Here is a 14501-nt window from a genome sequence, read left to right as displayed (position 1 = left end):
TGTACATTCGGGCGGGCATTCCCTCAATAAATCCCTGCTGTAGAGAGCAGAGCAGAACCCCCCCATGCTGGCTCATAGGCAGTCTTGTTTGTCGACGTCATTGGGTTCCCCCTGCATCACCTTCAGCTGAACTGAGCATGCGCACTTCTGCCTCCAGCAACCAGCAGTAGAGATGGGATTTATGGTTCTTTGAAGTGAGACGGATCTGGATCTCTGAGATCCGTTCCTTTCAATGAGCCGTTCAAAAGACTCATTTTAGTTACTAGTTGCTTTTTGTAGATTTTGATGCCATTTGAAAATAGACGATCTACAAGAGCTTGTAGATCAGCTACATTTTCCTACATTTTATTCATTGGAAAACTTGTGACATTTGTGGGACATTCTTCATAACTAGAAGCTGGGCCGCCCTTCGGGCGGCCCAGCGTCTAGTCGGCGACCTGGCCAACTCGGGAACGATGTAAATAGAGAATGAATGCCCCGCCCTTTAATGCAAACCCCATTATACCTGTTGTCATAGGACCTGTTTTGACCATCTGTTTGCCTGTGTCCATTTATGCCCATATATGGAGATATCTGTATCTGTCTGTCTGTCGGCGTCCATTTTATGTCCATATATGGAGATCACTGCAGATATAGTTCTGGGTCCATTTTATGCCCATATGCCCATATATGGAGATATCTGTCTATTTGCGTCCATTTTATGCCTGCCCCACCCTTTAATGCAAACCCCAATATACCTGTTGTCATAGGACCCGTTTTGACCATCTGTTAGCCTTTGTCCCCACCCTTTAATGCAAACCCCAATATACCTGTTGTCATAGGACCCGTTTTGACCATCTGTTTGCCTTCTGTTAGCCTTTGTCCCCACCCTTTAATGCAAACCCCAATATACCTGTTGTCATGTTGTCATAGGACCCGTTTTGACCATCTGTTTGCCTTCTGTTAGCCTTTGTCCCCACCCTTTAATGCAAACCCCAATATATGGAGATCTCTGCACACACAGTACCGGTTGCGGAAAACTCTGATGTCAGACATCAGCTCCGCATTCGGGGATTCATTTTATGCCCATATCTGGAGAACGCGCGTGCCGGTGGGAAGAACGGTTTCGGGCGGCCCAGCGTCTAGTCGGCGACCTGGCCAACTCGGGAACGATGTAAATAGAGAATGAATGCCCCGCCCTTTAATGCAAACCCCATTATACCTGTTGTCATAGGACCTGTTTTGACCATCTGTTTGCCTGTGTCCATTTATGCCCATATATGGAGATATCTGTATCTGTCTGTCTGTCTGTCGGCGTCCATTTTATGTCCATATATGGAGATCACTGCAGATATAGTTCTGGGTCCATTTTATGCCCATATGCCCATATATGGAGATATCTGTCTATTTGCGTCCATTTTATGCCTGCCCCACCCTTTAATGCAAACCCCAATATACCTGTTGTCATAGGACCCGTTTTGACCATCTGTTAGCCTTTGTCCCCACCCTTTAATGCAAACCCCAATATACCTGTTGTCATAGGACCCGTTTTGACCATCTGTTTGCCTTCTGTTAGCCTTTGTCCCCACCCTTTAATGCAAACCCCAATATACCTGTTGTCATGTTGCCGTTTTGACCATCTGTTTGCCTTCTGTTAGCCTTTGTCCCCACCCTTTAATGCAAACCCCAATATATGGAGATCTCTGCACACACAGTACCGGTTGCGGAAAACTCTGATGTCAGACATCAGCTCCGCATTCGGGGATTCATTTTATGCCCATATCTGGAGAACGCGCGTGCCGGTGGGAAGAACGGTTCTCGAGATTCACATACATACATACACATTCACAGAGATTTTTTGTTGACTCCTGGCGTACGTGATGTCAGAGCCTTTTGTGAAGTGATGTCACAATGAGTCATCGATTGTGCCGATTTCCTCAGGAACAGCCTGATGTTAACAATCAGCTCCGCGTAAGGAGATTCCGAACGTTTCGCGCCGCTTCGGGAAAACCGCATGCCGAGTCGGGCCGAGGCCCGGCACTGCACTCCGCGCCGCAGCGGGGAACGCGCGTGCCGAATCTGAAGCCGGTGGGACGAACGGTTCTCGAGATACGCGGATTACAAACAAACAGACAGACAGACAGAGATTTGTCGCATTTATAGATAGATGAGTACTTATAATGAGATAAAATGGTTTCCTGTGGAAATAAGCTTAGTCTTTTCATGGATCTCCTTTTAGTAGACCTTGTACCAGTGAACTGTACCGTCATGAAACTGTACCTTTTCCTATGCAAACTTCTAATAAAGTCTTCAATCAATCAATCAATCAATCACTTTCTACTATTGGTACTTTAAGTACATTTTGATACCAATACGTTATACTCTACTCAAGTAGTCTACATTTTAATTCTGAACTTCGACTTGTGGCAGAGTATTTCTACATTGCAGTATTGATACTTTTACATAAATAAAGAATTTGAGTACTTTTCCCACCACGGTTCATTAGAAAAGGAACGGCTGGCTCTCTATCTATGCTCCCTGCAAACCGGATCCCATCGTTCATTTCAAAGAGCCGTTCAAAAGACTCCATTCGTTCGCGAACGTCCCACGTCTACCCAGCAGAGATCCTGCGACGCACTTACAGGGAGGACCTGCCCCTCTTTGCTGCTACCGCGGACCATCCATGTACGTACAGCTGTTTGATGTTATTATTACAAAAATATATTCTCTCATAAGTTGCACGGTATTTGTTCTCTAACTAATCCATACGGGTTGTCTTTAAAGATAACCTGGCCAACGCGTTTAGGTAAATTCGCCATTGATTTAACGTGTCCCCGAGGTTCATACAATCAAATGTATATTATTTTTGTAAGATGGGTCGTGACGTTTTGATGAATAGGTCTACTGTTTTCAACTCTCTCGCTGCTTTTCGGGGTTCACACGGGCGGACATGGGGCAACCCCGTCTGTTATAAAATGGTTGCGATGCTATGTTTTAACCAAGCCATACCAGAGCTTAACATTTACAGGAAAGGAAACGTCAGCCTTTCTGCCGTGTTTATTCAGTGCTGTTGTTTCCTGATAGTGCACTGCACATGCCCTCAGCTGTCAAGTGCGCACAGTGCAGAGAGCAGTACAATGATGGAACATTGCTTATTATAGCCAGAGCTCACACAGTATGTTCAGTTTGTTCACTAAATATAACTACTCACTACAATATTCTGTAAAATATTTATTTGATATGTATATTAATATGTGTATTTGGATTGTGGTTATGGAATATTTTTTTTGAAATTAAAGTAGTAGTTAATCTCCAAAATGACTTATTTCTATTGATTAGTCATGCCATGGAGACTTGAGTTCGGATGGGGACCCAAATGCAAGGCCCTGGATGGGGACCCAAATGCAAGGCCCTGGATGGGGACCCAAATGCATTTGGGTGAGAATCAATGGGGTAAATTTACTAGACCCTTGACCCTAAAGTATTACTTATTTTGGTCCCCATCCAGAATTAATGGGGGTAAATGTACTATAATCTATTTTTTTGTTTTAGGAATGCGAAGAATACAAACAAATATGATTGAACTCAAGTCTCCATGGCTCGACTAATAGGAGTGAATTACTCCTTTAAATATAATAAATAAATGGGCTATTATTATGCTTTCATTAGGAAAAGTCAGGATATTGCTTAGTCTACACTGCTTTTGATTGGCCCTTTTAAGCCAGTGTTTTTGCTGTTATCTGGAATTGCACATTGAGGACAACTTCCTCACAGTTTTTTTTATAAGCCCATAACTCTCCTAGCTTTCTTTTGACATTGTTGGCCTGCGTTTGCATCTGTCAGTGACAATAATCTGATGCTGTGTTGTGTTCCTAAAACTGAGGTCTATTCTGGGCAACATTCTCAGCAGAAAGGACCTTGAAAAGCACAGACTGTGTTCACAGACAGGCTCCCTTTTGATGATTGCGACCGTAGGTCGCATTTACTACCAAAACCTCCACAGGCTGTCTGTCTGTCAGTGAGTGAGTGAGTCAGTCAGTCAGTCAGTGAGTCACACTTTTGCCCTGCTCATATCTCCACAACCGTTGCTCCCATCCATGCCACATTTTGCACACACACTCCTTACCTGCCAAACTACAACCTCCAAGGACCCCCGGAGCTCCAGGGACCCCCAGGTCCCTGGGGGACCCCCAGGTGTAAAAAAATGTCCCTCCGTGAGTGACACATCACACGTCACACTTTTCCCCTGCTCATATCTCCACAACCGTTGCCCCCATCCATGCCACATTTTGCACACACACTCCTTACCTGCCAAACTACAACCTCCAAGGACCCCCGGAGCTACAGGGACCCCCAGCTCCCTGGGGGACCCCCAGATGTAAAAAAAAACCCAAATGTGCAAAAATGACCAAATGACCACCCCAACGGGGCTGCTCACGGGGAATTCCCGGGGACCACCGACTCCTGGTGCTCCAGAACGGATGCAAAAGTGGTGGTGCCCCCAGTGGAGGACCCCCTACACTGCAGCTCACATAAAATGCCGTAACTCCGGCTAGGAGCGACCGGAACCTATTCGTCCGGTACCTATTCGTCCGCCTCGGCGCCGTGCAGACCCCACCCCTCATTTCTCACATGGCCCTCTTCTAGCGCCACCATCAGGCCGATTCTTGCAAAGCCACCTACGGTCGCTTATCTCCCGATTAGGGAGTCTTACTGGTTATTTGAAAACTTTAGTTACATTGCGGATTTAGATTATATTTCAAAACATGCTTTAACCACCAATTAAACTATACTTTGTCTATTTGAAAATAGACAAACTTTAAGTACATCTTCATGCATATACGTTCTTTTTCAGTTCTATTAATCTGACTGAAAACAGGAATGACATTGCTCAAGAAAAATATAGCTAATGGATTTGTCTGCTCAAGAAGAGAACAAACTTTTACTGTGATTTGTGTCGCAAACATGATTTTCTCAGTGATAGTCTCTCTCTCTCTCTCTCTCTCTCTCTCTCTCTCTCTCTCTCTCTCTCTCTCTCTCTCTCTCTCTCTCTGTCTCCCTCTCTTTCTCTTAGTAAGTAGTAGGCTATTCTGAACTATCTCTCTCTCTCTCTCTCTCTGTCTGTCTCCCTCTCTTTCTCTTAGTAAGTAGTAGGCTATTCTGAACTAGCATTAGTCTAGTCCTTGTGTGGGTCATGTCATGTGCGGTGAAGAGAATAGATAGAGTTGTCAATTTAGCTCTCGGCCATAATACTGACCAGACATAACTAATCACATCTCCACACACGTTATCTGCCATCAGCCACTTCTGGCTGTCAAACCGCCAATGACCAGTGTGTAATGTGAAGTTACACAGTTCATTCATATACACACCACTCTTTTTCACAGTGGTGATCTATACTTGAAATGAGTTGTGGTATTGTGGAATGTTTGCAATCACATTTGACAGTGGACAAAACCTCATGACTGCAGAAGGGAGAAGCTAAGGTCAGGCCAGGCATCAACATGAATGATGCTTCATCTAAACTTCACTCTGTCCTAGTTTGGAGTTGGCCTGAAAGAGCCCAGCCCACATCAGCTATGGATTGTAGGAGGACGCCGACATTCTATCCGTTTGGATACTCGTTATCACAGACGCACCCATGCCTAAGTGTATGAGAGGGAATTTGTGATGACCCACTAGCAGTCTGGATGGATACAGACAGGCCTCCTGGCATTGAAGACTAGTAGAACTTGAAAAAAGTGAACATTTATCTACATTACCCTTGGCAAAATTAGGGGAGGAACTAGGGATGTGCGCGTGTACACGGTTATCCGTGTACACGGTTTGTAAACCACTATTCGTTTTGAAAATACAATTCGATTATTCTATTAAATATATTTTTAATTATTGAGATATTAACTTTATTAAACATTTAAACTCTGCGCCCATATTACTGTCTTGTCTTAACTCATCCAGTGCCAAAACCGAACATGTTCGGTTTTTTAAAACGTATTACATATGCCAAAACCGAACATGTTCGGTTTTTGAAAAAAAAAAAAAAAAAAAAAAAAAGAAAAATTGAATTTAAAAAAAAAATTTTTTTTTGGACCCCATCAAATCTAGTGAACATGATTTCAATCGCGATTTTGCATGTTCCACCCCCATACAACCCCATCTAACATACAGGGCAGCCATGTTTGTTTACATAACATGTAAAACATAATGGCGATTATCTCAAGAATGCCTGAACGGATTTCCAATCGGATTTTTTTGTTTGAAAGCTGTGAACAAACTGCACAAATCCACTCCAATGCAATCCAGGATTGCATTGGATTTTTTAGAGCTCATTCTTCTCTGTTTTTTTCCCATGCATGAGGTGTGCAAGGTTTAATCATGGCTAAGTTCACGAAAATAAGGCTTCTAAAATGCTTGGTAGCCAATAGCTAACTTCAAGCTAACTTCATCCTCTTCCTGTACATGCACAAAGGAAAGTGTTCAGGCAAGTCATGGCTGCAGGGCTTCTGCATATACCAGCATATCTCTATGGGATTTTCTATGGCACCTGGGGCGCCCTCTAGTGGTGAACGGGTGGCACTAAAAGAGTTAATAAAATGTTACTTTTTAACAAGCAAATTAAGCAATCCCTTGGTTGATTTGCGGAGCATGACTGTCTGTGTCAGTCTGACTGACTGTTGCGCGCTGCAGTGGTCGCGCTGACATGCAGTGAGTGTGCGTGGCAGCCACACACCAGGCAGGCTGTCCGCTGCGCAAGTAAATTAATGGCAATTAAGCGACGTGTATCTTAAACATACTGGATGTGAATCACTCGCCTGCACGCTGCATCTGTGATCCGGTCCATGAATTAATCCATATTTTGAGGTGAGAACAAGCCAAGGAGAATGCTTAATCATACATTGGCTGAGTATTGCTCAGTTACTATAGCGACTCCAGTCAGACAGACATCAGCTGTTGTAGCGACCCAGCTGAGACTGATGCGCTAATTATTACTGACCCAGATTCACGCAATGACGTAATTGATAAATTTGAGCAAGATTTCAATATTATATAACATTTTAAAAGGCTTTTATATACTCTTGATACTTTTTTCAAACGAGGTTTGCCCTAATAGATCGAAGTGCTCCGTTTTGGCTATTTTCTGTGTGAAATTACAATAAAAAAAAAAATAACAATTAATTTTCGACTAGTCGAGTATTCGTTTACAAAATTGTCGTGTACACGTCAGTGAAATTAGTCGCTAGGAACATCCCTAGGAGGAACCAGAGATGGTTTCAGTGATGAGAAAGAGCCAGAAGTCCAAAAAATGACTAAGAAAATACTGAACTTATGACACCTTTGGTAACCCAGGACTACAGTTATGCACAGAACATATGGCGGACGTTTTGCATTGCATTTGCTGGCATTTCAGTACATATGAAATTATTATCGCTTAATGCCTGGATAGAGACAGCTTAACTAGAAATTTCGCAATTTGGGGAATTTGCGAGTGTGGTTGCCCAACTCGCCCTGTTAGGGCAACCACACTAACAAGTGTGCAATCTGTGTATGCACTGAGTACTTAGTGCTGGCTAATTTATGCATTGTTTTTCAGCTGAAGATATGTTAATTACGGCAAGCAGTACTGTCACAAGGCAAAGTATAAATCAGGCATAACCTTTTAAACTCTTATCTCCTCCTTTGACTGGTGTACCCCAGGGATCTATGCTAGGTCCAGTAGAATTTCCCTCTACACCAAAATATCTACTATACATGCTTGCAACGCTGCGCAACACAGCATTGTGAGCTTGTAAATCTATTTTCGACAAATATTCGCAGGAGAATAGGGACGCTAGAGTTCCTGTGGTTCAGCTCAATCTGTCTCTTTCTAACTTGTAATCTTGCATAGCTGATGATCGTGTGCTCTAGAAGGCAGCGTGATGAATAATATTTCCTGGGGTGGAAAGGGGTTGCATAATCAAGCGCGTGTGAATCATGCCAAGTGCTCCCTGTATGAAAGGAGAGACACATTACCCACAGTGTACCTTATGCTGCTAACTGCACACAGCTGATGCCAATAACACCACTCTGGGAGTGTTTTTTATTATACTAGAGAATATTGTTCCTTCGATGGCTTTAAAAGTACAAAATGTCAAGATCGCAGCCAGTGCTCTCTTTGATGTTACTGACGCAATCATAATTGAAGGCAGAAAAAACTATGTCAGTTCCTAGCTGCCGTCATGGCTGCCAGTTCCTACCTTCTGCCATTTCCCCCCTGCTACCAGTTCCCACCTGCTATCTCCCACCCTCTGCCATTTCCTAACCGACGCCAGTTCCCACCTGATGTTGTGTGGGAGTCCAGACTGCTGTAGACCGTACTGAATAACTGCCAGCTTGCATAAGGTCTTCAAACTAGGATTTAAGTCCAAGATGTACACGTCTCTACAAAAGAAGAAGAGACTATCTCCCACCATGCAACAGGTGCCCTGTATCATAGACGGATCTCCCCCCTTGAGCTCAACCTTCTTCCAGGAGAAGGTTGTCGTATTGAACTTCCACAGACCATTGAAGGTCTTGCGGTAACGAAATACGTACAGCTCTCCATCGTAGGAAAAGGCTGAATGATCAGAGTCTTCTTGAAAAAGCTGTGTAGAAGGAGTGATGCTCAGCCAGCAGTTGGTCTCTGTGTCAAATACTCTGATGTTGTTGTCATCTTCCAAAAGGTTTGTCCCAAATGTTGTATATCCCGCCCAGCCCCCAGCCCAGCCCCCAAATACAAACATCTTTGTCCCGATGATGGTGGCAGAGTGACATGCTGTCACAGGAGGTGGAGCTCCTCTGGTGTTGATTAAAGACCAGACCATTGTGGTAGTGTCCAACTTGTACGTGTCATTGTTGTTGTCACCCTTGGTGCATCCCCCATGGACGTACATGACCTTCCCCAAGACGCAGGCGGAGTGTCCGTACCTCGCCTCCGGAACGCTCCCAGAAACCTCCTCCGTCTTCAACCATCTGTGGCCGTCAGTGTCGAACGCATACAGCCGGTTATCGTGAGTAGACGCCTCCCCCCAGAGGTAGACTGTGTTCTCTATCGGGACGGCTGAGCCTGGGCACACGCGGGGAACCTCAGGGGGGAGCTCTCCTTGCCTTCCAGTTGTCACCAGGGCCAACATCTCCCAGTGCAGAGCCACCGTGTCTAGGATGTACACAGTGGTCTGACTGTTGGACCTTCCGAAGGAGTACACCATATGTCCTACGGCGAGCGCAAGCCGACCACAGTGTGGTCCTCTCAGATTCCTGCATGTCCAGACCTCTGCTGGATGGTACGTCCAGCAGAACATCCCTCACAGCAGAATCTACCGAACGTCTGTTGAACCGAAGAGTTATGGACTGTTATACCGTGACGTTCTGTCAAACTGTACAAAAATGGGGCGATATTGTTTCGGACCCACAAACCGTCACGCAAAGTTTGGCCAATCATATACGAAGCTGAAAATTGTGTTGACCAATCAAGTGAGCTATATTGGTTCTGCACGTGGGGTCCACAGACTGCTAGGGGTTCCAAATGCACCCTTAGGGGTCTGTAACATTCTGCTAGGGGGTCCAAATGGACCCTTAGGGGTCTGTAACATTCTGCTTGTCCCTTTAGAAGCTATAGTGTGAGAATGGTCTGAGCTCCCTCCATCTAGAGTACTTTGACAGCATATCCTGTATTTGAAAGCAATACTGCAATTTATTCACAATTTACTTTAGTTACAAACTTGTATTGCCCTCTAAAACGCTGCTAAATTATATAGACATTCTTTGCACCTTTGTAGTACCTTGTTCTTGTATGTTTGTTTTATGCTTTGTCTAAATTGTCTCCTAATGTAATGTGTAATGTGTGTTGAGTGAAGTTATGGGCTTCCGGATTAGTTGAAGTAGTCAGGACAGCAGGTACTCATATAATCCTTGTATTTTAAATTGACTACGGACTTGATTGATCAAAGACACTAAAACCTGCAAGATGCAAAAGAGAAATGCAAACCTCTATATTAAAACCTGGTCAAACATTGGCCAAATTGTCAAATGATACAAGAAAGTGGCAAAACATTTGAAAATAGCTAATAGGCTATATTTTCCCCAATATTTATCTGTGAAACAAAATGTTTCATCTAAAGTGTTTTTAATCTAAAGTGTGCTCGCCTTTCAGGCGAGCCCACAATAATGACAATATCTAGAGTGTGCTCGCCTTTCAGGCGAGCACACTAATTAGAACACTTTGTTGCAGTCGTGCAGCGCTGTTGTTTTCACCCGGAGAGTCTGATGAATGGCTGTGATTGAGAGTGGAGGAGGGCAGCAGCAGCATGACACTTTATCTTCAGGATTTCTTCATGACAGGATATGTCATTACATTGGCCACAGTGGGCAGTGCCCGTGTGATACAGTATACAGTATACAGTATATAGTCACTGTCGGCCTGTGTCGGGCAGAAACCTTGTATCTCCGTTTCAGTTTTTGGAGCTGTGTGGAACACAAGCTCCCTATACGTGGCCGTGTGTGTGGGTCTCCGTCCGTCCGTGTATGTAGCCTAAACTTCGGCACGCTACTAGTCCCGCACCATTTACGCCACCCCCGCAATATATACATCAAAACGTGCGGCTCGGCCGGGAATGGTGTGCTAGTAACTTTCTTTCCGATCCGCCTTACAATGGCGACATAATCGGCAAAAAACGACGCTGAATTGTCCCCATTGACTTATAATGGGAGTATTTTTCTCTCGCAAAGCATAGGAGCTACAGTTTCAAACCTCGAAGAGGAGATTCATAATGATTTTAAGAATGAATCGAAAAAAAATTACATCACTCGGCCTCATGGTGGCGCTATAACGGCCCACTTTGCGTTTTGCCCCGTAACTCTTGAACCGTAGATCGGAAAATTAAAATTCTTTTTTCCCTGGATTCCTTGGGTCAAGACGCATCTCCCCATATAGGCCACACCCATTTGCGCCAGGATAGATTTTCCGCCATCTTGAATTTTCTCCAAAACACACTTTTTGCTCCTTTTCCTACATATTTTCTTCAAATGTCACAAAAATCGGTACACATGATCCTGGGTGACCAGAGAGGTGCTGTTGAGTCTAGCCTGCCCTGAGCATCAACTGCAATACACACACACACACACACACACACACACACACACACACACACACACACACACACACACACAGCTCCACTTCGAACAGAGGTTCGATTTTTGGAGCGGTGAAAACGCTCCCAATGAACAGGTATATCCGTGGGTATGTGGCTGGCTGGCTGGCTGGGTGGGTGGCTGGCTGGCTGGCCCTGTCCGTAGCCTGGGCAATACCTTGAGTGGCCACACACAACACACTAGTTAAAGGAGGGGCGCTGTTTTGTGCAGGCCAGGCACACTCACCACTCACTCACTCACAGGCACAGTTTACACTCACTCACTCACTCACATAGGGTACAGCTGCTCAAATTCACCGCTCCACTTCGAACCGAGGTTTGATTTTTTTCTTTTTTTCGAAACGTAAAGCCCTGCTTCATCATACAAGGCCTTCGCACAAACGTAGTGCAAACAGCTGATCTACAAGCCCACAACGCCTAGCGGTGCGAGGCGTTGTGTGCTTGTAGATCGGCTGTTTTCACTAGTTTAAATCATTTTAAAAATGATAATTACAAAACAAACGGTTTTGGACATATAAGGTTTCCACCCGACAACGACGATATTCTCTCTCTTTCTCTGTTAATAAGAAACTCAGCCAAGGCTTTCAATTTCCTACCAGTGATGATGATGATTTTAGTGATGGAAGCTCCTCCCCCTGCGCATATTCCCCAAGGCCTAGAGAGGGAGAGTGCAGGGGGCGGGTTGGAACAGGAGGTGTGTGTTATGTGTGTGTGTGTGTGTGTGTGTGTGTGTGTGTGTGTGTGTGTGTGTGTGTGTGTGTGTGTGTGTGTGTGTGTGTGTGTGTGTGTGTGTGTGTGTGTGTGTGTGTGTGTGTGTGTGTGTGTGTGAGATGGTGGGGAGGGTGGGGGGGTGGGGGGGGTACAACTCTGCTCATGGAACCAGAAATACTGCAGCCTGTGCACAATGACTGATGGAACATTAAGATTTACTGAGCGCAATTTCTTTGTGTGTGTGTGTGTGTGTGTGTGTGTGTGTGAGTGAGAGAGAGAGTACATGCACGTGCAGACTCCAGTGTGGGTTGGACAGTGCACATTACTCAGGCCAGTGGCTTCACTGGCCAGTGGGCGAACGTGCCTTTGCCATTTGCAGGACATTAATTTGGGACTGCTTGCTGGTGTTTCTCAGCTCGAGCCATTCACACTCTGCTTCCTGTTAGACATTTTCAGGCCGCGACCCCCAAAATAATCATATTTTAACTGGGGACCCCCCCCAACCTGACGAGCACTTAGAGTTGAGGCATTACATTTTTTTGTATAACACGGTTCTATTGTGGAAAAGAGCCGATCTACATTGTTGCGAGGCTTTGTGAGCATGTAGATCTGCTATTTTCACAATTTCTGCCTCAAATATTTGACAATTTGGCCAATATTTAATTTGTCATTTTAGAGGTATAAAAAAATGTTGGTTTGTTTACTGTTGAGAGAGAAAACAAGTTAATCATCCGGGGACCCCCCAAAAATAATTTAAGGACCCACCTAGGGGTCCCAACCCACAGGTTGAGAACCACTGGACTAGAGGATGACAAATCTGGTGTGTGTGTGTGTGTGTGTGTGTGTGTGTGTGTGTGTGTGTGTGTGTGTGTGTGTGTGTGTGTGTGTGTGTGTGTGTGTGTGTGTGTGTGTGTGTGTGTGTGTGTGTGTGTGTGTGTCTGCGTCTTGAGGCATGTCTGTGTCTGTGAGTCTACATGTCATCCTGTCTGTATTATATAACAAGTCCAGTGTTATCGTCTTCATGGAGGCCGTCCAAACGTGAGCCCGAGGGACAGTGTGCATGCATGTTCAACTGTGCATGTGCACATCCATGCGTGTGCACCATATGTCCTCACAAATAGGCCTATAAAAAGATGAGAAAGAATGTGGAAATTGAGCGTTAAGCATTTTACTGGTCCTTTTTCAAACACTATTTTAGGTCATGTATGGTCAATGGAAATCAGTTGAAAGTGTGCGCGAGAGGGAGGGAGAGAGAGAGAGAGAGAGAGAGATAGCGGCCAACAGCGTTAGAACACCAAACAATGTCCCCTGATAGGGGGCCTGAAGCAGATTAGCTCAAGGACAGATAGAGAGAGTGCAGCATTAAACTGAGAGGCCTGCAGGATGCTACTGTGTCAGAGCAAAAGACCACGGTTATTTTGGTCCATTGTGGCAGATTGTCATGGGAGGCCCTGTGTAACACTGGGGGTTTGATTTGAACAGGGTTTGAATTTGACCGTCACTGTGTGATTACTACACAGTCTGAAAGCGCACAGTAAACGAACAGGATCTTATTATTTTTGCTGACTGGTAGAAAGCCTTCGGTGCAGACTGCAGAGCTACAGCTATGGTATCTGTTGATGGTTTGGTGAGGTGAATTTCCTGCCATGGTGTTCTGAATTTCCTGTCCTACCTACTGTACATGCAGCTCCTGTCTCTACTTGCAGCTGAGTCTGTAGCTTTTTTTCTTTTTGTAGTTTTTTCTTTTTACACAAAGAAAAAGATCACTTGTGGTAGATAAGCAAGCGTTCACCATTAATTACATTTTTAATCAATGACAGTTAAAACATTTATCTTGATCCAAACACCAGTGTTTTCACACTTCACATTAAAACATTCACATAAATATGATTACTCTTTCAACTGTCTTCCCTGCCCTCTTTGTACAGGTGCTGTGGGTTTGTGGGTCGACTTTACTTCAGCACCCCTCGAGGGTGGGCGGGAGCACATACCTGATTGACAGCTTCTTGCTCCTACAAAGAAGGCTTACAAAGCGGGCACTAAAGGACTGCCGTCCAATCATATCAGCACATTCAGAAAGGCTGTTTAAATAACAGCGAGAGGAAGCGACTTTCTTTCTTCCAACATGGAAGGCGTGGCTGTCGACAACCTCATAGACTTTGACTTGCCCTCCGAGGTCACAGCGCCCTCCGTTGGCGGCGGAGGTCAACACCAGGGCCATACAGACATTTTCTCTCCAGAGACTGAATCCACAGGGTTAAACCAGGAGCCCTTGCTGCCTGAACCCATAGCCCCCAACTCATACCACCACCACCAGCACCACCACCACCACCATAATGGGGGAGGGGATGGGGACAACGACAGCGACGCCACCGAATCGGCAGACAGCGAGAACGACATGGGACCACCCTCCTCAGGGTGGGAGCTGAGGCGGTCGTCCTCCTCGTCCAATCACAGCGGGGAGGATGGCGCGGCGGCAGAGGTGGCAGAGAGACGGGAGTTCATGAAGGCTTACGTGGAGAAGATCTTTCATGGAAAGTAAGAGAGGCTTGGTGTCCAGATACGTTTTTCTGTATGTGTATAGTTTGTTGAAGCATGCTCAATGCGTTGTCAGCTTACCTAGCCTCACTGTGTGTGTGTGTGTGT

General features: G+C 45.1%; 1 protein-coding gene across 1 annotated transcript in view; it reads left to right on the top strand.

Annotated features, from left to right (window-relative positions):
- Window positions 1-2597: 2597 nt before the first annotated feature.
- The window catches only part of kiaa0513 (KIAA0513), a 29848-nt gene continuing 17944 nt past the window's right edge, over window positions 2598-14501 (top strand). The window contains exons 1-2 of the mRNA XM_080736614.1: window positions 2598-2664; window positions 13784-14393. Of these exons, the coding sequence (XP_080592740.1) occupies window positions 13981-14393 (413 nt within the window). The 5' untranslated portion in view covers window positions 2598-2664; window positions 13784-13980. The remainder of the gene's footprint in view (window positions 2665-13783; window positions 14394-14501) is intronic.

Source organism: Nannobrachium achirus, assembly GCF_963921795.1.
Source record: "Nannobrachium achirus genome assembly, chromosome: 11".
NCBI classification, from domain to species: Eukaryota; Metazoa; Chordata; class Actinopteri; order Myctophiformes; family Myctophidae; genus Nannobrachium; species Nannobrachium achirus.
Note: the sequence above shows the minus strand (reverse complement) of the source record. Positions and strands in the feature narration are given on the sequence as shown.